Source organism: Lathyrus oleraceus, chromosome 7 (genome assembly GCF_024323335.1).
Source record: "Lathyrus oleraceus cultivar Zhongwan6 chromosome 7, CAAS_Psat_ZW6_1.0, whole genome shotgun sequence".
In the NCBI taxonomy this organism is placed as follows: domain Eukaryota; kingdom Viridiplantae; phylum Streptophyta; class Magnoliopsida; order Fabales; family Fabaceae; genus Lathyrus; species Lathyrus oleraceus.
This window is the reverse complement of record NC_066585.1, coordinates 491,246,110-491,273,496: the sequence shown is the minus strand read 5'-3', so window position 1 is coordinate 491,273,496 and position 27,387 is coordinate 491,246,110. Positions and strand designations below refer to the sequence as shown.

Here is a 27,387-nt window from a genome sequence, read left to right as displayed (position 1 = left end):
CAATATAACATGTAGAGAACATTGGGACTCATATACGATGTTCATGACCATTCTTGAATCAATTCTTGGTTATGCTCTTTGTTCATGGGGGTCTCAAACCCTAGATGTGAACTTTGATGAATCAATGAGATCATGCCATTCCTACAAAAGAGTTAGGCAAATGCAAAGACATATTTTTGGTATTTTGGTTAGTGAAATGATAAAATACAAGTATGATATAATCACAAAGTACTTCGTGATCTCTCCAAAACAAACCCAATTAAAGGGGTGTAAGGAGGATGCCAAGGTATAATCTCAATGTTAGTCCTTATGATGAAATTGCATGAGGGATCTTAGGGTCAAAATTAGGGTCTTACACATAACTCTGTCATTCGTTACTTCCATAAGATCCTAGCTCACACCCTATTTGGAAAGGAAAAGAACATAACCTTTGTGTCCAAAGACGAACTCTTTATAATGTATTGTGCATCACAGGCCCGACCTATTAACACCGTTACATTCATGATATCTAATTTGTACCGTATAGCATAGGAAGACCATGGACCAATCTCAGTGGGAGGCTTAGTGACCATGATAGAAAATGCCATGGGTCTGAAATACTTACCCGTCAGGGTTATATGACCTATGAACATCCGATTTTGTGTCAACATCGATATCATTAGGAACCTAGGCCCGGATGTGTTTGAATTCCTAATTAACAGCCAAGTAGTACACCTGTTTACCCTATCAGACCCTAGGACGAGTGTACATGATAGGAACAACTGGCTCTATGATTTGGATGGACCACCAGATGCATAACCTTCTCCTCCAGAGACACCCCAAATCTATGATCACTATGACAATTATCTCTCTGATGCTGAATCACATGCCCCAGTTATACCTACTGCACCTCTCACCGATCATGTTGCTTCCATCAAAGTTGTTTAGACAGATGTCGCCAATCTGAGAGGTGAGTTGAGCATCTTGCGCATGGAGTTCCACGATTTTACGGATGTAGTGACAAAGAACCTGGATCACATTCACCAGCACTTCTACTCATTCGCACCTCCTACCAGCAGCCGCCATAATGGCTAATTTATTGGAGTATTACCGATTTACTGACTTTTATTTTATTTTCTTGTTTAGAATTTTATTGTTATTTGCTTTTACACATTGGGATTTATTTAATTACTTCATTTCTTTTTATTCCAGTAGATAAATTATTTCATTTTTTCCTGTCTACTCCATTATTTTATTCGTCAATTTTGTGATTTAATTTCATTTAACTGTTTATTATTCCTATATACTATATATTATGGTGGTTCTCTTCTAACAAGTTATTATTCCATGTCGGTAAACTAAAACTCAATAAAAAAAATTATGGTCAAAGCAACTAGAAAGGCACACACGTGGGGAAGACCATATTGCATGTGGCGCCTGCCACACACAGTTGTGGCACCCATGTGAGGGTTGTGGCGCCCGCCACAGAGCCCATAGTGGCGCCCGCCACCAACATCAAAAGTGGCGTTAGCCACTACAAAAGCTTGCACGTGCAGGCTATGTATTATTGACACATTAATTCACTTAATGGTTTTGTCCCTTGAATGCGTGACAATGCCTTTAAGCCATTCAACCATTTTCAAAAACTCTTTGACCAAGGCATTGAATACCGTAAATGCAATTTATTTATCAATCAATTTCCAACCACCATCACCTATATATAAACCACCAACATAACCTCAACAAAATCACACCTATCATCAGCATAATTCTCTTCTCTCTTGCTCTATCCTCACTACATTGCACAACAAGTGTGAAATTCATTATGGCACAGATGAGGGAATACGAAATAGTGTTCAGAAACAGCGAGCCAGATGAATTACAAGAGGAGACATACACGTCTCTGAGCGCAAGAAAGATCGAATCAACAAGGTAGGCCGATGAACCCTGTTTATATGCTTGACACTTTAAATTTAAATTATTTTCTATCTCTCAAGGACCTTGTCTATGCTCAATTAACACTAGAATTCCTAAGCTCGTTAATTTTTAGTCCCACACCCAACACAAACTGCTCCAGTGGGACTGCCCAATTTCGTTTATTCAACGTCGAATATGCCCTTACATTTTCCCAACTAGCGGACATGCTACATTTCCCCCATGGAGATGGCGTAGTAAGTGAGGTCCCAGATACTGAGGGTAATAACCGGTATAGTAACCCATAGTTTTGAGGGAAACAGAGCCACTTTAATTCATAACCCGGCTATTCGATATTTCCGCCAAATATTGGTGTCCACCATTTTTGGCCGAGCAAATTCTAACAAGGTGAACGAAAAAGAACTCTTTTATTTGTTCGCCACATTTTTGCCACAAAAGGTGAATACCGTCCCTTTTATGCTATCTCACATGCAGGCCATTGTCAATGCGAAGTGAGGGCCGATTATTTTTAGAGGTTTAATAACCTCCATAGCCAGAGTCCTTGGACTTGAAGAAAAATTCTCCAGGCTAACCCCGCTCCCGCATCATGCCATTGATATTGGCATGGCAAGGAGCATGAAACTAGTAAAACGAAGGAGTGACGGTAAATTTAATTTAATAATTGCAAATAATATGTTACAAGATTTTATCCTCCCAAATCTAAATCATACAGATGTGCGTAACCCGGATAATTATTGTTATACTAATGATCTGGTGCCTAACCAAGTCCCCGCGCACATTCCTGAGAATGTAGCTGCTGGCGGGGACACTAATGAGGATCACATTCTGGAGAAAAATGCTCCCGCTACTGACCCGTACACCACACACATGTCATTTGAAAATGTTGCAAGTACATCCTCTAGTCAAAGACCAAGAAGAAATGCGGCACCAGCCACTCTTGATGAGATCTATGCTGAACTACTGTGGCGTAGCGAATTAGACGCTCAGCGAGACCTACAAATCCAAAACATGGAAGCTCAGCAAACTGAAATGATGCAAATCCTTCGCAAAATGCAGCATGATCAGCACGACTACGCTTTTAGAACCGAACAGAACATGTCTGGCTTGATAAATGAAATGGCAACATTGATAATGCGTGTGGAAGATCTCCAAAACTACACGCCACCTCACCAGCCAGGAAACGGTGGACGTGCACGTACACGTGACAGAAGGCGCCAGTAGCAGGATACCCAGGTTCTACCTTTCTTTCCTATCTTATGTCATTGTATTGAGGACAATGCAAGGTTTAAGTATGGGGGAGGAAGCTTTATCGCTTTTATATATCGATTTCTAGGTAGATTTAAATTATTGTTATTGTTATTTCCTTTTGTTATTTTTTGTTAAAGTGTCAGTCGAGTTAAATATCAATGTGTTGTCAAGTCTTTATGCGTGGTTTCCGTTATTTACTAATTCTCCTATTTGCTCAATCCATACAATTTTTTTGCAAAAATCTAGACTTAGAGATACATTACATCTTTTGAAAATTCTAAACTATAAATAAAACTGAGGTTGAATTGTAGAGATTTGGAAAAACTTTATAAGATCGGTATCGTTTTAACACCTTAAATATCCCAAGTATAAGATCTATTTGAGTACTTGTCATGCCATAGCCTTAAATTCTACCCTTTAATATTTCCTTAAGTAGTTTATCTAGCAGTCAGCACCATCCTAAGCACACACTAGGCAAGAAGTCGATGCAAATAAGTGTATGATTTCAGGCTTGAAAGAAGAAAAGATTACGAAATGTATGTAAAATGTTGTTCCCTCTAAGTTAGGTGATCCTCACCCAGTCACTTAGCCCAACGGTATAACCATCTTCAACTGTTATTTGAGCCAAAGTGCGAAAAAGAAAGAAATAAATCATGATGAGATCATAGTCAGTAACAAATTATCTTGCTATGAATATGAAAGGATAACGGGCTTAATGTGATTGCGCCAGAATGAAAAAGGATAAAAATAAGGTTTAGTAAGGTAGGCTTAGGCATGACAACAGGATTCGGATTGGTTTGTATATGAGGTAGACTTATGGTTGCAATATTGCGACTATGTGTTCCAACGATACCCTTAGTATGGAAGTGAGTACCTGTTAATACAATTTTGAACCAAAGTAAAGTTTAAAGACTAGAATGAGTATTTGAATGCATCTGTGTCTTCTATGAGTCTTGATAATGTATGCTGCAAATATTTCATAAAACATTTTTCATATACGCGGAATTTGCTTGAGGATAAGCAAAGGTTTAAGTATGGGGGAGTTTGATAACGCGAAAGTGTATCGTATTTTTGACTCCATATGCATTGCTTTTTACTTGATTAACACTTATTATTATGCAGTATTTTATGTTTATTGCAGGTATTTATCGATTAAAAGGTTTACAGCAAGCAAAATGGAAAATAGAAAAAAGGAAAGAAAAAGAGAAGAACATGGAGAAAAATAGAGATAATGGGCCACCAAAGCAAATGGGCTTGTGGCGCCCATCATCTAGGGTGTGTGGCGCCCGCCACATGAACCCAAAGATGTGGTGGCGCCCACCACCAAGCATGAGGAGGTGGCGCTCAATCTCTATATAGGTGGCGCTCGCCACAGATTCAAAGGCTAGGGTTGTGGCAACCGCCACAACCTAGTCTTCCCTCTTTTTCTCCACGTTTCTAGCCACGAATCCACCCACCTTCGCTAGAAATTAGGGATGTGGAAAATATATAAAGACTAAAGCATCATAAGAAGTTGAGAAGCAAAGTCCAGAAGAAACTGAAATCTCAATTATCCAGAAAAGATCAAGAAATCGCCCAAACATCTCTAAAGAATTGATTCTGGGAAACAAGGATGACCCTGTCAGAATAAGGTCGACATTCAAAGTATCTGAAGAAACTCCTCTGGGATTAGTATCTCTGGTTGAGCCTACTTCCTGTGATGAGTCACTTCAAGACAATGACTGGGTTCTGGCAATGAAAGAAGAACTGGATCAATTTTCAAAGAATGAAGTCTGGGATCTTGTCCCAAAGCCTAAAGGAACTCATATTGTTGGAACAAGATGGGTATTCATAAACAAATTGAAAGAGAAAGGAGAAGTAGTCAGAAACAAAGCACGACTGGTGGCATAAGGTTATAGTCAACAAGAAGGCATTGACTACAACAAAACATTTGCTCTAGTCACCAGGTTAGAATCCATTCGTTTACTTGTATCATTCATTGTAAATCACTCCATCAAATTATATCAGATGGATGTCAAGAGCACATTTCTTAATGGCTATATATCAGAAGAAGTGTATGTTCATCAACCCCCAGGTTTTGAAAACTCTAAATGTCCATAACATGTCTTTAAACTGAAAAAATCATTATATGGTCTAAAACAAGCTCCTAGAGCTTGGTACGAAAGATTAAGAAACTTTTTTCTGGAACATGATTTCATTAGAGGAAAGGTTGACTCTACACTCTTCTATAAAAACATTAGAAATGATCTCATGATATGTCAGATATACGTTGATGATATAATTTTTGGTTCAGTTAACCCCTCTGCATGTCAAGAATTTTATGAGCTAATGCATGCAGAATTTGAAATGAGTTTGATGCAAGAACTAAAATTCTTTCTAGGAATTAAAATCAATCAAGCTTCAGAAGCTACATATGTATACCAAAGTAAATACATAAAAGACATTCTGAAGAAATTTGAAATGTCAGAATGCAAGCCAACAAAGACACCCATGCATCCAACCTGCATTCTGGAGAAAGAAGAAGTTAGTCAAAAGGTTTGTCAGAAGCTCTATCATGGTATGATAGGCTCTCTTCTCTATCTGATGGCTACCCGTCCTGACATTCTTTTTAGTGTATGTCTTTGTGCCAGATTCCAATTAGATCCAAGGGAATCCCATTTAACAGCAGTTAAAAGGATCCTAAGGTATCTAAAAGGAACCCCTAATCTTGGCCTGATGTATGAGAAAACATCAGAGTATAGGCTCTCTGGATATTAAGATGCAGATTATGCAGACAGTCAACCATCGCTCTGTCTATTACAGAAGCAGAATATATATCAGCTTCACTATGCACTACTCAGATGCTCTGGATGAAAAATCAACTAGAAGACCTCCAGATATTTGAGAGTAACGTTCCTATCTTCTTTGATAATATTGTTGCCATATGTTTAAGTAAGAACCCTATCTTGCACTCCAGAGCTAAGCACATAGAAATAAAACATCATTTTATCAGAGACTGTTCAGAAAGGGGTAATATCTTTAAAATTTATAGATACAAACCATCAATGTGCTGATATTTTCACAAAACCCCTGGCTGAAGATATATTCTCATTTATTCTGAAACACTTGAAAATTGAAAATTGCCCAGAATAAATCTAATGTGCTTCTCTGAAATAGAAAAATAAGGCTCTGAAATAACATCTGGTATCTGGATCTGACTCAGATACTTCTACTAGTTAGGAGTCATCTGAATCAGAAATCCTCAGGATCCAATCCCTTGGTATTCTTGAAGATCAGATAGATCAACACGTGGGGTATCTTGCGTCTGACCTTGGATCTTCTAAACAACTGTCTAGCAGAAATCAAGAGACAGACCCTTGAGATCTCCTCGAGCAATGTGCTAATTTGGGGATTAGACTTCTATCATCAGCTGTAATGATGTCTCTCCTAAGCGTGTCAACTCGTTTAATGTGCCATCATTAATTTTCTAACTTCTCAACTGCTCCTAACGTTGTCGTTTTGCATGCCCTCTATGTGTATTTATATGTTTCACAATTCACAATTTCACACTTTACACTCACATCCTACACAAACCTCCTTCCTTCTCAAGATCATCAAGTTCATCATCTTCATCAAGTTCATGAACTTCCTCATGGATTCCCAGCAATAATCCGTCTACAACTACTCTTAGCAAATGGAATCAACAGAACAAACTCCCATTTCTTCTCAGCAAACAACTGCTACATCCGGTGTTGTCTCTACCCCAATTTACAAAGAACCACACATTTTGGATCGTGAACCCCATATCCATCTTGCCACTCCATTTGACAAGCTTGAGGTCTTGTGTGAAACTTTGGTGGACTTTGACAACATGAAGCGTAATGGAATAGGTTTTACTGAGGAACTCGAAATGCAAGGGTGGGAAAACTATTTCCAAAGGCTCTATGGCCCTGTCTATACCTATCTGGTAAAAGAGTTTTGGCACTTTGCAGACTCAAATGATCATTACATAGTGCCACATGTTCTGGGGGTAAAGATTGTCATCACTGAGAAGTCAATCGCCTCCCTTCTGAACATGGAGAAGACAGGGGGAAGAAGGATCTACAACATCCACCCTAGGGAAAAGTACTTGTCTCAGGAAATTGCCCCAACCATTTTCCAACAGAACACTGAAGGCAACTCCTCCAAAAACAAGGAACTTCACCAGAACCTCCGAGTCTGGCTAAAGATAATTCTGGAAACCATTCATCACCACCCAACCTCCAACTCTTCTGACTACATCAACACGGATCAGAAATGCATACTCTACTGCCTTCACAAAGGGCTCAAGCTGAATTTGCCAGCACTGCTCTTCAAATACCTCAGAGACTCTGTCAAAGACACCAGAAACAATATGAATCCCAGAACCTACATCCCTCTGGGAAGGCTTATCTCCGACGTTCTAATTGAGAGTGGGTTGGTGGGTCACCTGATCCATCACAATCTGATGGAAGATGTCACTGTTGACATTGGAAGGCCTTTAAATGCTCGCAATCTGAAGAGCATGGAAGTGATTGAGCAAGTTAGGGTGAAACCCTTATTAGATACCTCCTGGGAAGCACTCAAGGATCAAAGGAAGATTCCAAATGGCATCTACCTCTTCTCCAAGATTGATCCTCCAGAGGTTGTGGTGCACTATCTGAATGATCTTGCAAGCCAAGGAGTTGACATTTCATAGTTCTCCGTGGATTGGATGCCTGAGCATCCACCTAACTTCATGAAGAGACAACGAGAACCTTCTGAGAAGTCAAAGAAGGCCAAGAAAGAAAAGTTGGGGGAAACTTCTGTGTCAAGACCTCTGGTCCCTCTGATCGAATCACCAAGTAAGTCATTGCCTCTTCACTCTCGCTCTGTCAATTTAAAGCAAATTGCTTTTTCTCTTCCCCAAACCACCCCTATCTACACTCAATCTGAACCCCAACCCTCTACCACCAAACCCTCTGATACTCCAACCCCTAACCCACCATCACCTCCGTTTCAAAAATTCAATCTCTCCATCACAACCCTACCAGTTTCTGAAGCTGAGATGCTTAACAAACCCATCTCACATATCTCCTCCACACCTTCATCTCCAGCCTACTACATCTTATCATCTGACTAAGAACCCTCTGATCCTCAATCCCTCACACTAGCTCAGCTTCAGGCTCGTGCTCTTGCCACACAACAACAACCTGAACCAGAAGCTAACACTCCACCACCTGAACAACCAATTCCACCACCAGATCCACCACCTGAACAACCCACAACACCAACCTCTGATACTTCCATCATACCACCCTCTGAAAACATTATCATCCCTACCTCTCAGACTCCCGCTGACACCAACTAAACACCACCAACATCCCCATCCCCCGACACTGAACCAGAAACTACCTTCCCCACCCTAGAAGAAGCAATCTCTTTATTTGCTGAGTCTTCAGTGGAGAAGATTAGATCTCTATCTGTAAACTCTAGTATCAGTGATGATCCCTCTGCATTAAGGATTCACTGGAACAAAGTGATCAGATGGATGACATCTGAGGCTTTCAAACTGAAAGACCTCTCTGAAGAAGTCTGCAACGAATTTATCAGAGACACTGGAGAAAGGCTTCAGGCACAACTGGTCAGAGAGGTAGAGGAAAAGGCCCTAAGAGAAGCAGAAGAGAAGCCTCTCCTGGAAGAAGAGCAACGGGTTAGAGAAGCTGCAGAGAAGGCTGTTGCTGTGGCGGCTGCTGCTGAAGCTGAGGCAAAAGCAAAAGCCGACGCTGAAGAAGTAGCACACATAGTTGCGGAAGAAGCTGCAAAGGCTAGCACCGATGCTCTGACTCAGGGGGAGCAATCAAACTCTGGCTTCGCTCCTCTGGTTCTGAAGACTCTAGAAGAGCTGCAGAAGGAGCAACAGATAGTGCGAGCAAGATTGGATCACCCAGACACCGTCAACAACAATATTCAAAACCTGTTGACCCAGCTGCTCTAAAGGATGCCTCCGCCTCCAAACCCTTAGGCACTTAGGCTTCTCTTGTTGTTTTCCTTATGTTTTCTGCTATGTATTTTGTGCTCTCTTTCTGAATTGCTACTTACTTGTACCTATCTTTATCATATATGAACTTTTTTTACCTATTTTTTTGCTGTCTTTTTTAGTCACCCAAAAAGGGGGAGAATAAAAACAGCTCTGATGAAAATATATCTAAGCCTCTTGATGCACTGCGTACATTAATATCTTAATATCTTATGAAAACTAAAGTTATACAGGACAACAACTAAGGTACAAACTAGCTGCCACACAAGGAAAGTCTGGTAAGAACTTCTGAGAAATCCGATGATCCATCTCAGGGGGAGTCACCTCACATCTGACTCTGAGATATTATCTTTTGTTGATTATATCACTATTTCATCATCACTCTGAATTTTTTTGTCATCATCAAAAATGGGGAGATTGTAAGAACAAATCTAATATCTACAATTTATCTCTAAGATTTTGATGATAACAAAGGATGAAACAAAAATGGTACCCTAACAAAATCCATCTAAGTATGCAGGGCTCTAATAAAAGTAGTCAGATAGACATTCATCAGATACAGATACCAGTTCAGAATAATCACTTAGAAGATACTCAACAGAAGCTCTGACTCTGATTAAAGGAAGCGTACAAAATAAACAGAGATATCAGACACTCTGAAGCGGAAGAATGCACTCTAGGATCTGAAGCTTTTACACTCTAGCGAATTCATCAGGAAGACGTCAAGAACCTCTGAAGACAGTCAGCTACAAGCAACTATCTGAAGATATACTTGCTGAACAGCAACTCTGATATCTGAACATTCTAATTCAGAAAAGATCTCCAAAGACTTAGCTATGAAGCATTCCACGTATGGCAAGAAACTATTTTTGGAAGAAAGTTATAGTGCCCCAAAACTGCTTTGGAAAGAACACAGAGATTAATGACTTTAATCATCCATCATTGCCAAAGATCCTGCCACTCAACGGTCTTCTCATCACTCCTATATAAAGGATGGAACACTTCACTAAGAAGACAATTGAAACATAGGAGAATACAACATTACTTTCGTATCTATTATTCATTCTCTTTCTCACACAAGTTGTTGCTCTAAAAGTGTGAACAATTCTTTTGCTCTTACCTTGTGTAATCTCTGCTTACCTAGAAGCACTAAGCATTACTGTAACTATATTTATTTGTTGAATTCTCCTAAAGTGACTTGTGAAGTCTGTAAACTTGAGAGGGCTAAGAAATATTTATCCTCTTAGACGATCTTTTTGTAATCTTTCAAGATTAGTGGATTAAGTCCTTATTGAAGGCAAAAATCACCTTGGTCGGGTGGACTAGAGTAGCTTTGAATTTCAAGTGAACCAGTATAAAAATTCAGTGTTGATATTATTTATTTTTGCATGTGTCTCATTTCTAAAAAGTTTTTATTATCTTTAAAACAATTCAAACCCCCCTTTCTTGTTTTTCTCTACCTTCACAAATGGATGAGATTATAACGTGGGTGTGGGATCAGATGGCTGAAACCTTGCCAACACACCACCGGAGCCCTAGCTCTGGTCATCTTCTCCGGTGGACCTCACCGGACTGGTCCACCCTCAACCAAATGAAAAATGGAAAGTGAGTACATGTTTTTGAAGGAAAAATGATCAGGAGCCTAAATCTGACCTCCATTTCTTCCAATTCCAAGTATATAAAAAGATACATGGATTTGAAATTTGAGGTTCATGATCTGAGTTGCTTCGATTTGACCTCAAAGCAACTTAATCTTGTTGCCTACATTGGTAGAACTTCAGCCAACAAAAAATCAAAGAGAATGGTGAAGAATTGAGAGAGAATCGAAAAGGCTCAAAGTTTCTGAAAAATCACCTTCGGGTAGCTTCAAATTGGCTTGATCTCGATCTGAATTTGCTTGATTCTTCCTCCTCTTGCTTGCAGTGATCAATTGAGATGAGAAAGGCTATGAATCCTTGGAGTTTGAACTTCAAAATAGAAGGTGAAATTCAAACTCGATTTCAAATAAATCTTCAAGGAATTCTATGGTGTAAGGTTCTGAGATCTCTTGGCAAAGCTTGGGCAAGGTATGTATGTTATTTATGAGGCAATGCACTTGTTAGATAGCCATTTGAATTCAGTTTTGCACCCTTTCAATTTTTGACAAAATTAGAAACCATAGTGAATGGATGCATGGACAATGATTTGGGCCTAAAGAATGATGCAATATAACTTCAATTCATGCATAATGAGTACTGAGGTCATCACATGGAAGCATGCAAAGGGAAATGATCATTTGAATCCAAATCTTGCCAAAACAAACCCAACAAAGGAGCCATACGCAAGTCCCTCAAATATTGTCCACATGAAGTGATCCTGGACATTTTGGAAAGGTGAGATCAAGGGGAACAACTTTCATGTTGAACATTTTTCCATTTTAAGCTTGTATCATTATGAATTTTGAGGTGGAAGTTTGGAAAATCAAACATAATTGAAATATTTCTAAGTACCAAGTCAAATATCCACTTCTTCCACTTTGGATAACTTTTACTATGAGCTTCAAATGGAAAGAGTTCCTTCATAAAAGTTTTATATCTTTAAATCCTATTAAATTTGGTAACAAATTTGATCTCATTTGTATTTAGAATGAAGTAGTTATGGATTTTAGAAGTTGAGGAAAATTGCTTGTTCAATGGTAATGGCCCAAAATGACCTATAATGTTTCCTCTTGGCACATGACCTTTCAAGTTTAATTTGAAGTTCATCAAATAATAAAACTTGGAGAGAACATATTGAAATTGATAATGAAACTTAGATGGACTTCATATCATAAAAAATGATCAAGTTATGGTCCTTGGAAGTTGACCTCCTAACTAGGGCACAAACAAAATGACCTATAATCTTTCACCATAAAAAATGACTTTCCAAGCAAAACTAGCTCTTGACCTCAACATGAAAGTTGTTAGGAATGTCATAAGGAGTAAATATACTTTTGGAATCATTTTAATATGACAAAAATTGTTGGGGATAGGGTCTAGGGAATCCTAGATTTGACTAATTGACTTCCTCTGATCAACCTCTTTGAACCAACTTGCAAACTTGAAGTTCTCTTGATTTTATGGACTCATGGAGAATAATATATGCATAATATGATGTATAATGAAGTATCCCTTGATATATTTGATTAAATGTTGAAGAAACTTGCCGAGGAAGTCACACAAGATAGTTAGATAAATTAGGGCTTCCAAGGCAAACAAACTTCAAACTCTTGATGAATTCTTGATCAAAATGATAAATAAAGATCATGGGGACCCATATATGATGTCTAGAACCAATGTGAATCATCTCTTGATTAATATCCTTGCATTAAGGGTCTCAAACCCTAGTTGTAAGCTTGATGAGGCATTGGTGGATGCCCACACTACCTACAAAAGAAACAAAATTATACATAGACATATTTTTGGTATTTTGGTTAGTAAATAATGAAAAATAAAGTATGATACAATCAAATGTGCTTGGTGATCTCTCCCAATGCAAACCCAATGAATGAGGGGTAAGGAGGATGCCAATGTGTGATCCCAAAGTCAATGTAAATGATGAGATAACATGAGGGATCTTAGGGTCAAAATTGGGGTCTTACAGTTTCTCCTCAACATCTTCAAGTGTAGCCTTGATTGGTGGCCAGAGTCATTGAAAGGCCCACAAAAATGCATGTTGTTATAGTCAAGAGAATCATGAGGTACCTATAAGGCACCTTAGACTTTGGTATTATGTACAAGCATGCATGCACTACCAACTTACAACTGCTAGGATGGACTTGCTCTGATTATGCAGGAGATGGATATCTCAGGAAAAACGCCTTAGGTCATGTGTACAAGATAGGGTCAAGGTCAATATCGTTGTCCTCAAAGAAATATCCAATAGTCACATTGTCAACAACATAAGCAAAGTTTGTGGTTGTTGCTTCATATGCTATCTCATTTGAAAATACCTCAAAAGCAAGGGTCAATCATCTTTTGTGACAACAGTTCCTCGATCAAACTGTCAAGGAATCCTATCATGCATGGAAGATGTTAGCACATAGATGTGATGTTTCATTTCTTGAGGGGCCTGACTAAAGATGAAGTCATTGAATTGAAGCACTACGACACACATGACCAACTGACTGACATTCTGAAGTTTGAGTCATTTGCCAAGACGAGAGAGGGGTTAGGAATGTAGACATTAACTAGTGTTACTTGATTACTTGATTTCTTTTGAGAAATAAAAACGGAGGTTGTGAAGAAAAAAATTATTAAATGTCAAAATTATAATTTCAATTTATAAAAATTAATTCAAAATAAATTTTATTATTTTGGAAGAAATTTTTATAATTTTCTTTAAAAATATATAAAAATAAATGACTTCTTTTAAATATTTAACAAGCGGGTCTTAAATCGCTTCAAATTAATCGCTATCGCAAGTAAATAGCAATTGAAAGAAATTTAGGACAAATCTTCCACCTATCGAATTTCATGGGCCCATCTTTCACCAAAATATGGATCATAATAAAGGGCATTTGTTAATAAACACATGTATGCCAGAATTCTTGATTGGAAACTGCATTTAAGTGAGTAAAATAATCTTTTCTTTTTTGTATTTAATCATATTACATACATATTTTAAAAATCAGAAATATTATATGAAAAATAAAAAATAAAAAATATGAAGTAAATAAATGTGATTTCATTCATTTATTCTCATACATTTCCATTACAGTAAATATGAATGAATAGTTCAGTTAATATATTGATAATTGTAAAGAATTATATTGTAAAGACAAAAAATCGAACATATAAAATCTTATATAGTTACCTTTAAGATGTTAGATTATATCTATTTAACTAATAGATGAAAAAGTGAATAATAATAAACTGAAAGTAATATAAATTGTGTTTAGAAGATATAATTAAAAAACAATTACATGTTAGTTGAAAACTAAAAACAAAAAAATCTTCTTAGATTAAATATTTGTTTGCAAATGTGACAAGTTATTATGATGATAGAAATGGAAGAAGTGAAACAAACCTAATCCATGTGCATCTTTAAGGCTTAGATGTTATACGTGATAAAGTGGATTCCCAACCATTTAGTAGTAGCTACTTTATGATACTTCATCTTCCTTACTCGTGAATTATGTGAAAAGTTCCTCTTAATGTGAAGACATTAATTTAATGCTAACTACCATATATTATACTTCCTCCATTTACAATAGGTGTTTTTTTTAGTTTTACACATATTAAGATAATTTGTAGTAGCGTTAATTTCAATAATAAAATATGTGTTATTTATTAAAATATTTTAGTTAGTGAAATAGTTATATGAATTAAAATATAATAAAAAATAAAAAAATTATAAAATAAAATAATAAAATTATTGTACATTGATATTTTAAATTTTAAATAAATACAAATAAAATAAAAGATACATTTATTATGAGACTGGGAGAGTATTCATTATCATTTTTTTTCCAAAATAAATGGTAGGAATACATTTTTTTTTAAAATGAGTCTTATCTCGTCTGGTTTTAGAAATATTTATGTAATTATTAGAGACTAAGATAGTTTTGTTTTTTATTCTTTTTTTTTTAAATTGTATAATTTTTGTGATTATTGTTTACATTAATCTCTATCGATGCATAAGAGAAAAAGATGAACATGAAAGAATGCAAAGAATTGAGAAGAGAGAATGAGAGATAGATAAAAATGTAACTAACTTTTAAATTCAGTGAAGGAGATTTAGATCCAGAATGACCTTGCTTTGTGACGCATGAAGACTAGTCAAAGTTGGATTGTTGTGGATGTTCCTAGTGTCGTTCATTTGTCAAAGTATTTTATTTTATTTTTTTCAAATAATTTATTTCACTCTGTCCAAGGTGAAAGTGACATTGTTCGGGCCCATTTTGTTTCAAATTTTAAGATCATTAATAAAAGACGTTTTGTTATCCAATGTGTTTTTTTTTACGTTTTTTTGGAAAATGATAACTAAAAAACCTGTTAAAAAACAATTTTAGTTATTGTATATCATTTTCAAATTTGTCTATTTTCTAAAGCAAAGCATAAATCATGTGCAGATTAATAAACAATAAATCCATTGAAAACAATGACCATGCGCCTTCTCCCAACTTTGAATTCCCTGTATATGAAGGAGAAGAAGAGAGTGAGGAAGACAATGATATTCTAGAAGAAATTACTTGGTTGCTTGAGCACGAGGAGGAAACTATTCAACCATATAAAGAGCCTGTCGAACTGATCAACTTGGGTTCATAAGAGAAAAAGAGAGAAGTCAAGATTAGGGCACTACTTGGTAAAGATGTCAAGAAAAGGTTGGTAGAGCTGTTGAAAGAGTATGTTGATGTATTTGCTTGGTCGTATCGAGATATGCCAGGGTTGGATACTGATATTGTAGAACACCGATTACCGCTTAAACCAGAATGTCCGCCAGTAAAACAAAAGTTAAGCAGAATTCATCCTGATATGGCTGTCAAGATTAGAGAAAAGGTGCAGAAACATATTGATGTCGGGTTCTTTGTCAAATCTATTTATCCTCAATGGGTGGCTAATATTATGCCAGTTCCAAAGAAAGACAAAAAAGTCAAAATGTGTGTGGATCATAGAGATCTAAATAAAGCAAGTCCAAAAGACGATTTTCCTAAGCCACATACTGACATGTTGGTAGACAATACAACTAAGTTCAATGTTTTCTCCTTTATGGATGGATTTTCCGGGTATAATCAAATTAAGATGGCACCCAAAGACATGGAAAAAACAACGTTTATCACCCCTTGGGAAACATTCTGCTATAAAGTGATGCCCTTCGACTTGAAGAACTCTGGTACTACGTACCAGAGGGCCATGACTACCCTATTCCATGACATGGTGCATAAGGAAATCGAGGTATATGTTGATGACATGATTGCCAAGTCTAACATTGAAAAAGATCATGTAGAATATTTATTGAAGTTGTTCTAGCGTTTGAGAAAATTCAGACTCCGCTTGAATCCAAACAAATGCACTTCTGGTGTTCGTTCCTGCTTTTGGGTTTCATTGTTAGTCATAAAGGTATAAAAGTAGACCCAGACAAAGTCAGGTCTATTTGAGATATGCCTGCACCTAGAACGGAAAATAAAATTAGAGGATTTCTCAGACGTTTGAATAATATTTCCAGGTTCTTTTCTCACTTGACTGCCACTTGTGAGCCAATCTTCAAGTTGCTTGGTAAAGATCAAAGCATTGTGTGGAATGAAGATTGTCATAAGGCTTTTAATAGTACCAAAGGTTACTTGCTTGGGCCTCCTATTTTAATCTCGTAAGTGGAAGGGAAACCTTTGATTATGTATCTAACAGTCTTAGAAGGATCGATGGGCGGTGTCCTCGAACAACAGGACGAGACAAGTAGGAAAGAGAACATTATTTATTACCTGAGTAAGAAATTCATAGATTGCGAATCCCGGTATTCTTTGCATGAGAAAACTTGTTGTGCCTTGGCATGGGCTGCCCGACGTCTTCTGCAGTATATGTTAAACCATACTACTTGGTTGATATCCAAAATGGATCATATCAACTATATTTTAGAGAAGCATGTGAGGACAGGAAGAATTTCCCATTAGAAGATGTTGCTATCAGAATATGCCATCGAATATCATACTTAGAAAGCTATTAAAAGAAGTGTGTTGGTAGTCGATTTGGCTCATTAATCGATTGAAGACTATTAGCCTATCCGGTTTGACTTTCCGAAGATGTTATGACCATTAGAGCTAAAGATTATGATGAACCATGGCCTGATGAAGGACCAGAGCCTGGATCCCGATGGGGTTTGGTATTTGATGGAGTTTCTAATGCATATGGTCATGGAGTTGAAGCCATTATCATCACTCCTTGAGGCTCTCATATTCCTTTTACTGCAAGGATATGTTTTGATTGTACAAATAATATGGCGGAATATGAAGCTTGTATCCTTGGTCTCGAAGAAGCTATTGCTCTCAGGATTAAGATTCTCGATGTCTTTGGGGATCACCATTAGTTATCAATCAAATCAAAGGTGAATGGGAAACTCAAAATCTGGATTTGATTCCATACAAAGATTAAGCTAGGCAGTTGTTGCCTTTCTTTGATAAGGTCAACTTCCATCACATACCTCGAGAGGAGAATCAAATGGAAGATGCTTTAGCTACCTTGTCTTCCATGTACCGGGTAAATTTTCACAATGAGGCACCCCAAATTAGGATTAGACGTTTGGATAGACCTACTCATATGTTCGCAGGAGAAGAGGAAGTAGACAATAAACCATGGTATCATAATATCAAGTGTTTCCTCCAGAGTCAAGAATACCCAGCTAGGGAATCCAGTAAAGATAAGAAAACCTTGAGAAGATTGGCGTACAAATTTTTTCTCAATGAGGATGTGTTACACAAAAGGAATTACGACATGGTCTTGCTCAGATGCGTGGATAAACACAAAGAAGACATGTTAATGCAGGAAGTTCATGAAGAGTCCTTCGGTACTCATGCCAACAAACATTCTATGGCAAAATAGATGCTTAAAGTCAGTTACTATTGGTTGATAATGGAATCTGATTATTGTCAATTTATCAAGAAGTTTCATAAATGTATGATTTATGCAGACAAGGTGCATGTGTCGCCGACTCTACTCAATGTTATTTCGTCTCCGTGGCCATTCTCTATGTGGGGAATTGACATTATTAGCATGATAGAGCCCAAGACTTCAAATAGACATTCTTTTATTCTGGTAGCTATTGATTACTTCACCAAATGGGTCGAAGCAACATCATACACCAATGTGACTAGACAAGTGGTGGTCTGATTTATCATGAATCAAATCATCTGCCAATACGGTATTCCAAGAAAGATCATTACTTACAATGGTTCAAAGTTGAATAACAAGATGATGAGAGAACTCTACAAAAACTTCAAGATTGAGCATCACAATTCCTTACTTTACAGACCCAAGATGAACGAGGTTGTTGAAGCGGTGAATAAGAATATCAAGAGAGTCATGCCGAAGATGGTTTTAACCTACAAGGATTGACATGAAATGCTTCCTTTTGCTTTGCATGGATACCAGACGTCTATCCGCACTTCAATAGGGGAAACCCTTTTCTCCTTAGTTTATGACATGGAAGCAGTGCTCTATATAGAAGTTGAGATCCCATCAATACAAGTCTTGATGGAAGCCAAGTTAACCGAAGTTGAATGGTGTCAAAATAGATATGAACAACTGAATTTAATTGAAGAAAAAGGATGACAACCTTATGTCATGGTCAGTTATACCAGAAGAGGATGAAGAATGTGTTTGATAAGAAGGTCCTTCCTCGTGAATTTAGAGAAGGTAACCTCGTGCTCAAAAAGATATTGCCTCCCCACAATGATTCCCGAGGCAACTAGAGTCCTAATTAGGAAGGCCCATATATTGTCAAGAAACCCTTATCTAGAGGTGCATTGGTTCTTATAATTATGGATGGTGAGGAGCTCCATAGTATGGTGAATGCTGATGCAGCCAAGAAATACTTCTCCTAAATAATCAAAAGAACAACTCGCTAAGTTGAAAACCCGAAAGGGCGACTTAGGAAAAAATGAGCGTCTCAGTGGACTAAAAACCCGAAAGGGTGGTCCAGGAAAAAATTAGAGACATCAACAAAAATAATTCATTCTGGTAGATTGAAAACCCAAAAGGGAAATTCGGGCATAAGTTAGAGATTTTATGGCAAGTAACTACATCAGGAAAGGCTTGACACTTGAAGCAGCAACATCATTGATCAAGAATTCTCAATTCAATATCTCTCAATAAAAGCTTAATTACATGAATTCAAAGTTGTTAGGGAAATTAGTGGTTATTGTATTTCAATGTAGCCTTTCCATTTACCATTTTCCAAACTTTGTAATGATCCATTGAGTCACTCCTTTTGTGGACTACCATTCTATCATTATTATCTTGACTTTTTGTCAATTAATTTCAATTCTTATATTTGTTTCTTTTATGAAACGTCATTTATTTTCGATATAACTTTTGAAACAAAGGTTTAATAATAAACATGCTTTTGAAAATTAAAAAATGTTTTCCTTTGATTTTTGAATAAACTAAAAGGAACGTTGGTAGTTGTTCGAGATTGATCAAGTCTTGAAGTGTGGAATTCAGATTCCCTAGTACAACAGTTCTTCGGCAGTTTTCACGCCTCTTTGAGAAATTGACTATTCCTCCAAAGTCTTGTGCATCTTCTTTCTTTGTAATCACTTAAGCAAACCTTCATTTTCTCTTCTTGAAGATCAGGAAGATAGAAAATATCTTATGTTATGTTACACGCATGCTTAGTCAGCCTTTGTTAAATAGTCTGCACTGTCCTACATTCTATTATAGTGTCTGTCATGATCCTAACAGTCTCTTATTCTGATATCATGAGTGGCATTCCAATGGAAATTTAGGAGCGTACTTTCCACATCCATATCAACAGATATCATGATAACAACATCTGCAGTTTCCTCTTCATCATTATGTGGTAACATATCATTCATAGGTTGTGTTTCCTTTGAGATGATCTTAGTAGTACAATCTAGAAGATTACTTTCATTCTTGATCATCACTTCTTTCTCTAGTGTCTTCACAACTTCTAGAGCATATTCAAGGTTAGAAATGACACCATCATTAGCAATGGTTTCATTTCCCCCAACATGTTGTACAGAATGTCTGGAACATCATTGTCACCACCTGAACTACTTAATCTTGATTCCTAGGAGTATTTTCCAAAAGTCATTAGAATGTTATAATGATTTCTCATGGGTCCATAATTGAGTGGAACCTCAGTCAAACTTACAATAGTAGCTAGGTCATATTTATCTGATAGACACACCTTGTGAATTGACTCAACACACTAGATTTTTATTCACCAACCATCATATCATGTTGTTTTTATTCATACATCTAGATCATTGAGAGGGAATTATGTCATATCCATTATTTTTCTTTAGCTTCTTCTGAAACGTTATAGGTTGTTCAAAATTGGGAGGACCTCCAGCCTGACCCTAAAGCTTCCCTTTAATGATCCAATTCACATGAGATAATTCACATTTCTGAGACTTATGTTGAGACATCTTGGTTGTTCTCACCTCTTCATACACAAAGGTTTTGTTAGTCATGAGGTCTTGAACACCCATGAAGTCCTTCTTTATAAAAACTTCTTTACCTTTGTTGTTGACAAAATGTTCAAATTTATTGAAGTTCATTTTGGTAGATAATCATTTTCTTATAAGAACCTCTTCTTGGCCGAAATTACTCACTTTCCCTGATTCTTTGATTCTTCCCTTTGCTATATTTCCATGAGTGTCTTATCTTTAGCCATGTGCCTGGAACTTTTACCTTTACTTGAGGATCTTCTGTATTTTGTGTGAGCTATGGAGCTATACAATGAAGCATTGGATTTCCACCTCTTCTTAGCATGGTGTTCCTTGTGACCTAGAATATTTAATTAAGCCATTCGAAATAATATGACCTTGGATGTCCGTATATCCCACAATGGTTACATGTTAGAGGTTGTTTCTTGTTCTTACTATGATGGGGTGCCATATGATGATCACAATGTTGTGACATGTGATCCTACGCCACAACCTCAACCTTCTTTTCAACCTTCTCTGAGGGAATATTCATATATTTCATATCTACAACCTTCACTACTTTATCAAGAAAGTTTGAACTCTTTTTCAAGTACCTTTCTGTTTATATCAAGTTTCCTAGATTGGAGTTTAGTGATGAAACTTGTTTTTCTAAAACTGTGATGGTAGAGGCACACTCTTCTGATTCTTTTTGAAGTGTATCTATGATTTTATTCTAGTGGAATACAATTAAGCACGATTCTTCCCATTTGGTGAGTATAAGCTTGTATGTTACAAGAAGTTCTTCTTTAGTCAGTTCTTTAGAACTGAACTTATCTTCAGACTCATATCTTTCAGGATATGCCATCACAATGTTGGAAACATCTTCCTCACATTCACTCTCAGAGTCTGACCAAGTGATGTTTAATCCCTTTTTCTACCTCCTTAGAAAGTTCGGGAATTCTGATCTAATGTTTCCATAGCCTCCACATTCAAAACACTGAGTACCTTTCCCACTATTGGGTTCTTCTTCATTCATGTATTTGTTTTGGAGAATGATGTTGTACCTCTTGTCTTGGGAATTTGTCCTCCATATTTTGTCTAGATATTTCATGGAGTTGTTGAGTTTTTTTTCCAGGAAGAGAATATCATCTTCTAAACTCTCTTCTTTGTCACCTTGACTTTCAACTTCCTTAGTGTTGGATATAAAGGTGTAACAGTAAATTCATGATCATCAAGCTATGGATAAGCAAGACATCAAATAACAAGAGTCGACACCACACTTTTATTGTTTCCAAGGGAAAAGGGAAAAGTATGAACAAAACCCAAAAACAAGAAGTTTTCAAATCAAAACTAATAAAATGCCAGAGATTACAGGTAAGGGGGTTGGTTACACAGAGGAAAGGTGTTAGCACCCAAAGTGTCCTAGGTATTCCTAGGGAGCCCTTTTTTGTGTGCATATGTGTTTTTGTACAAATGATGTTTGCAAACAAATAGAATGGGGGGATGAGAAAATAATTCGTTAATTATATTTTTGTGTTTGACAAGACCTTCGGACTTGTGCCTATGTACCAACATAAAATGAGGGATCAAAACCTCGTAGTTCGTGGTATAAATTTCAAAGTGGATGCATTGCTTTTAACAAAAAAATTAAGTTTGAAAGGCATAATGGCCTAAAAATGGTTTGAATGAGTGTTAGTTCTTTTTGGATTTTGAAAATTTTAAGTCAAGTATAGTTAAGTTTATTTACAAGTTTGCTTAAGAAAAGAGTTTGTAAAATGCAATGGCCTAAGGCCAAAGTTTCTAATTTGCAATATGGTAGAAGTGTAGAAAAACAAGCACAAGCAAAGAAGTTTTTAAAAAGGGGAGAGATTTTGAAATTAAAGAAGTGGGGAGGAGATGAAGAGACTAATCCTAAGCATAAATTTAAAAGTTGAGAGTTGAAAAGATTTGACCAATGGACTGCAATCCAATAGACAAGAATGGCATATAGAAACCCAAATTTCCCTTGGACATTAGAATCAAGCAACAAACAAAGCACAATATATCAACTTGAAGAGCAAGGCATCAAATAAAGATAGCCACATCCAAGCTTAGAAACTCCATGATCTTCTTCAAATTTGCCCATGTAGCAGATGAGTTCCACAATGCACTAAGTCATAGGTTCAAAATAACAGCTTCACAATGATCATGTTGCAGATGAACTCAAATGGATCATCAATGATGTATCAGATGAAGTTTCAAATCACAAGCACTTGGTTACATGAAAGTTGGCATTGGCCAAGTCCTTTGCATATGGAGTGCTGCCTAAATTCTAAGTCCAATTGTCTCAGATCAAACCAACAGTCCACACAAGAGGTTTTTTTAGGGTTTTTGTTCTTATTATGTACATTAATGGTCAAAGACCACACAAAAAAACACAAGTATACACAAACAAAATATATCACAAAAATATGGTCCAAGTGAACAAAGTGAAAATAACATTATCATAAACAATTAGAATGGTATGAATAATGGCAAATGAATAGAGCTTAAAAATTAAATTGCATTGATAGTAAAGGACTTGAAATTAAATGTTAGTTGTTAATGAGTTAAAAGTTAGTATTTCTTTTGCTTTGCTTTTTGTTTAAGTCATTCTTTGGAGATCATTCGACCCACTTATCACAAGCATGGATCCTTGAACCAAGACATCTTCCAAAGGAAGGAAAAACGGAAAAGTTTCCACACAATACCATGAAAGAGGGGAGACTTACAATCTCGCTAACTAGAATGCTATGCCTTTTGTGTCACAAATTTAGCGCTATGTTAAGCAATCGTAGTTGGACTTATGTAGAAGTCACAACTATTTGAGGTAGGGCAATAGAATTTTGGTGTTAATGCATGTTAGAGACATAGTAGGATGAACTATGCTCATGAAACATACCATACACAAAAATAATATGCAAAGTGGGGGACCTAATCTCATCCATACTTATGTTGATTTTGCAATCAACTAGCCTTAGGATATTGAGATATCATAGGTCCATGACATGAATGCATAAAGAAGGGGAATGAGATGAAGAGGGATGGGGAATGGATCAAACACAAATTGGACAAAGGAGGACTTTTACCAAGTTAAGATCATTCATTCATTTTGGGAGATGGAATGTACATTCCATCAATCCCCTAAATCCAATGATCTTAACCTAACAAAGTCAAATCAACCTTGATTAAGGCCCAACAACACAAGTCAAACTCACAAAGTCAATTAAAATGGCTTTACACAATTAATTTGGCATTTAAACAATTAAAAATATTAAAAATAATACATTAAATTAAATATGGTTGGTCAATTTCCTAAAACCTCATCAAAACACCAAAGAAATGGCCATGAGATTTATCATAGATCAAACAAGATCAAAGGACCTTGGAGAAAATTTTTTTGGAGACTTAAAAGTAATTTTAAACAATTAAAAATATTCACAAAATCAATTAAATCATGAAAAATATTAATAATGATCCAAAAAATAATTTTAATTCAGAAAATGAAAGAGGATTTTATTTAAATTTTTTGCTGAAACTCATATTTTTTGGATCAATATTAAAATTAATATGAATTAATGAAAAACAAAGGAATAAAAATAAAAATCAGATAATCAAAAAAACGTGAACCACTTGATCTGCCTCATTAATTAAGGTGGCAGATCAAGTGGTGGAGCGCGCGCGTTCCATGATGCGCTTGAGTCAAACATCCACACGCCTGGTAATCACAATGTATACTCCTGATTAAAACATTTCAAACTCATCTAATGGATCTGAACGCTTCCAGCGTATCGCCGGAGCCAAAGGCCCGTCATCTTCTCCGATGACCCTGGCCAGACTAGTTCAGTCATCACCACATCATATATGAAAAAAGAGGACATGATCTTAAAGATAAAATGGCGTAGATCATGAATATCACCTCAATTTTAACTAACTCCAAATATATAGAGAGATACGTGGAGTTGAATTTTGAGGTTTGTCAACTGAGTTGCTTCGATTTAACCTTAAAGCAACTCAATCTTCTTGCCTACATTGGTAGGACTTCAGACAACCAATGATCCAAGAGAATTAATGAGTATTAAGAGAGAATCGAAGAGAAGAAAAATCTGGAAAATTACCTTCAATGTTATGCAGAAATGGATCTTTCTTGCTTCAATTCGTGCTTGATCTTGCTTATGGAGCTTATGGAAGTGGCTTAAGAACAATGCAAAGCTTTGGATCCTGGAGTTTTTGAATCTCTAAATAGTGAGATTCAAACTCAAATTTCAAATGAAATTTCTCAAGTTTTCCTTTGAATTGAGATGGTTTGGAAGATTGGGGGCAAAGCTGGCGCGCAAGGTCCTTTGAATTGATGCAGGGTACCTCTATTTATAGCCATGAGAAGTGTTATTTGCACACTTGAAAAATTCTCCAAATTTGGTAATGCAATGCACATGCTTGCATGGGCATGTCCAGGCCCATGAAGCAATCCCTTTAGATCCATAATCAACTGAAATGAGGTCTGCATGAAGCTTGAATGGCAAGGCAAAGTTGTTTGAACATTTGAAGCTTTAATTTTGCCAACTGATACAGGTCTGTTTACACCATGCGCAGACCTATCAAACGTTGTCCAAAATATTGAATTAAGACTACTTGGAAAGCTTATATCAAGAGGAACAACTCTTATGTTGAACACTTTTCCATTTGGAACTTGTATCATGATGCATTTTGAGGTGGAAGTTTGGAAATTTCAACATGTTAAAATATTTTCTAAGTGTCAAGTCACATATTCAATTATTCCACCTTACTTAACTTTTTATGTGAGCCCCAAATGAGAAACGTGTCTTCATCAACATTGTATCTCTTTCAAAGACCTTTAAAATGGTCACCAATTTGACATCATTTGGGTTTAGAATGAGTGAGTTATGCATTTTTGAAGTTGAGAAAAATCACTTGTTCAATGGTATTGGTCCAAAATGACCTATAATGTATCCTCATATAACATGCTCATAAAAGTTGATTTAGCTCTTACTCAAAACATAAAGGTTGAATTAGACATCTTGAATTTGATTGTGCAACTTGGAAATCTTTCATCTCATAAAAATTGAGTAAGTTATGGCCTTGGGAAGTTGACTTTTAAATTAGGGTTTAGACAAAATGACCTATAATGTTTCAACATAGAAAATGATTTTCAAAGAAAAATTAGCTCTATACCTCAACATGAAAGTTGTTTGGAATGTCATTTAGAGTAACGTTTCTCTTGGAATAATTTGCATATGATGAAAATTGTAGGAGATAGGGTCTAGGGAGACCCAGTTTGATCAGATGAATTCATCTAGTCAACCACCATCAACCAACTTGCTAACTTGCAATTCTCTTGACTTTTTAGGCTCATGGTAGATCATATATGCATAAGATGATAAATTTTGAAGCGCCCCTTTAGAAATTTGATCAATTGATGAGGAAGCTTGTTGAAGAAGTTACACAAGATACCCAGATGAACTAAGGTTTCCAAGGCAAACCAATTTCAAACTCTTGAAGAATACTTGATCAAAATAATATGTAGAGATCATTGGGACTCATATATGATGCTTAGATATATTGTGGATCATTCCTTGGTTGTGCTCTTAGCCATGAGGGTCTCAAACCCTAGATGTGAACTTGATAGATCAAGGTGATCATGCCCTACCTACAAAAGAGTTAGGCAAATGCAAAGACATATTTTTGGTATTTTGGTTAATAAAATGATAAAATACAAGTATGATACAATCAAATGGTGCTTGGTGATCTCTCCCAAAACAAACCCAATGAAAGAGGGGTAAGGAGGATGCCAAGGTATGATCCCAATGCTAATGCATATGATGAGATGACATGAGGGATCTTAGGGTCAAAATTAGGGTCTTACAGCTGCCCCTATTTAAGAACGTTCTAGCTGAGGAGATGAAGGTTAAAATCTTTGCTTCGACTCGGTGGAACGGGCTTAAATAGGAACAGATAAAAACAAATTTTGGTCCCTAAGAGACCTCATGATGCATACGATGTGAGTGTAAAAACAAAATTCTCTGTGGGGCAATGTTGCCACAAAGGAAAAGAAATTAGAGAGACCGAAGGTCCGCAGGAGCATAATGCATTCCATAAGGAAAACTCACTGGGGAGACATAGACTCTGAGGGGATAAAAAAGGTTGTGCGTAGGCCAGATTACAACTTAAAATTGCTGGGGGACTTGAGGAATTCCATAAAAATGGAAAGACTCAGTCGGGGAAACAAAAGAACACCTGCAGGGGAAACAAATAGATCAGAATAAAACTGAAGTACTCGAATCATGCAGGAAAAGTCATTTCACTAAAGAAATATGCACTCAACTCAACTAGGGAAGAAATAAACTTCAACACAGGAGGAGCAAAAATCTATTATCCACTACCAGTTACTGGGTAAGACGATAATAAAGATCTGACAGAGAGGACATCTGTCATCGGTTAAGATGAACATATCAAGGATGACTCACTGAGGGCCGCCAGGAGGGTGTATTCATTATCGGTTACTGGGTAAGAATAACCTTGCTGGGGAAAAACTATAGAAATAAGATTTATAACTACCAGTTACTGGGCAGGAGACCGTAGAGAGAGAATATCCGTCACTGGTTAAAGTGAATATATCAAGGATAAACTCAAAGGGAAGAAAATCCGTCGTCGGTTAAGATGAACATATCAAGGATAGACTTGCCTGGGGATGCTAAAGAGGATATCCATCATCGGTTAGGATGAACATATCAAGGATAAACCACCTAAACAAAAGAATAGGAATTACATCTATCGAATGCTTGATAGAATACCATCAAAGATCCGTAACCGGTTAGGATGAACATATCAAGGATAGAATTCGAGGAGAGAAATAATAGGGATTAGATCTATCAGTTACTGGATAGAATACCACAAAGAGGATATCCGTCACCGGTTAGGATGAACATATCAAGGATAAACTCTGCAAAGGGGAGAAAAGTAGGATTTACAACTACTGGTTATTGGGTAGAATACCGCAAAGAGAAGAAAATTCGTCATCGATTAGGATGAGCATATCAAGGATTAACTC

The 27,387-nt window shown here is 36.7% G+C and overlaps 1 protein-coding gene across 1 annotated transcript; it reads left to right on the top strand.

Moving 5' to 3' along the window:
- Window positions 1–8,689: 8,689 nt before the first annotated feature.
- Window positions 8,690–9,384, top strand: LOC127104514 (eukaryotic translation initiation factor 4 gamma-like). The gene is made up of 2 exons (XM_051041698.1): window positions 8,690–9,064; window positions 9,301–9,384. Exons 1-2 carry the CDS (start codon window positions 8,690–8,692, stop codon window positions 9,382–9,384), a joined length of 459 nt encoding a protein of 152 aa, XP_050897655.1.
- The last annotated feature ends 18,003 nt before the right edge of the window (window positions 9,385–27,387 follow it).

What these genes read in the sequence shown, in the direction of transcription:
- LOC127104514 (XM_051041698.1), top strand. Translation starts at nt 8,690, where the DNA reads ATGACATCTGAGGCTTTCAAACTGAAAGACCTCTCTGAAGAAGTCTGC. An exon ending in TGCAGAAGGAGCAACAGATA is followed by an intron (nt 9,065 to 9,300) that starts GTGCGAGCAAGA and finishes TGTCTTTTTTAG; the next exon opens with TCACCCAAAAAGGGGGAGAA.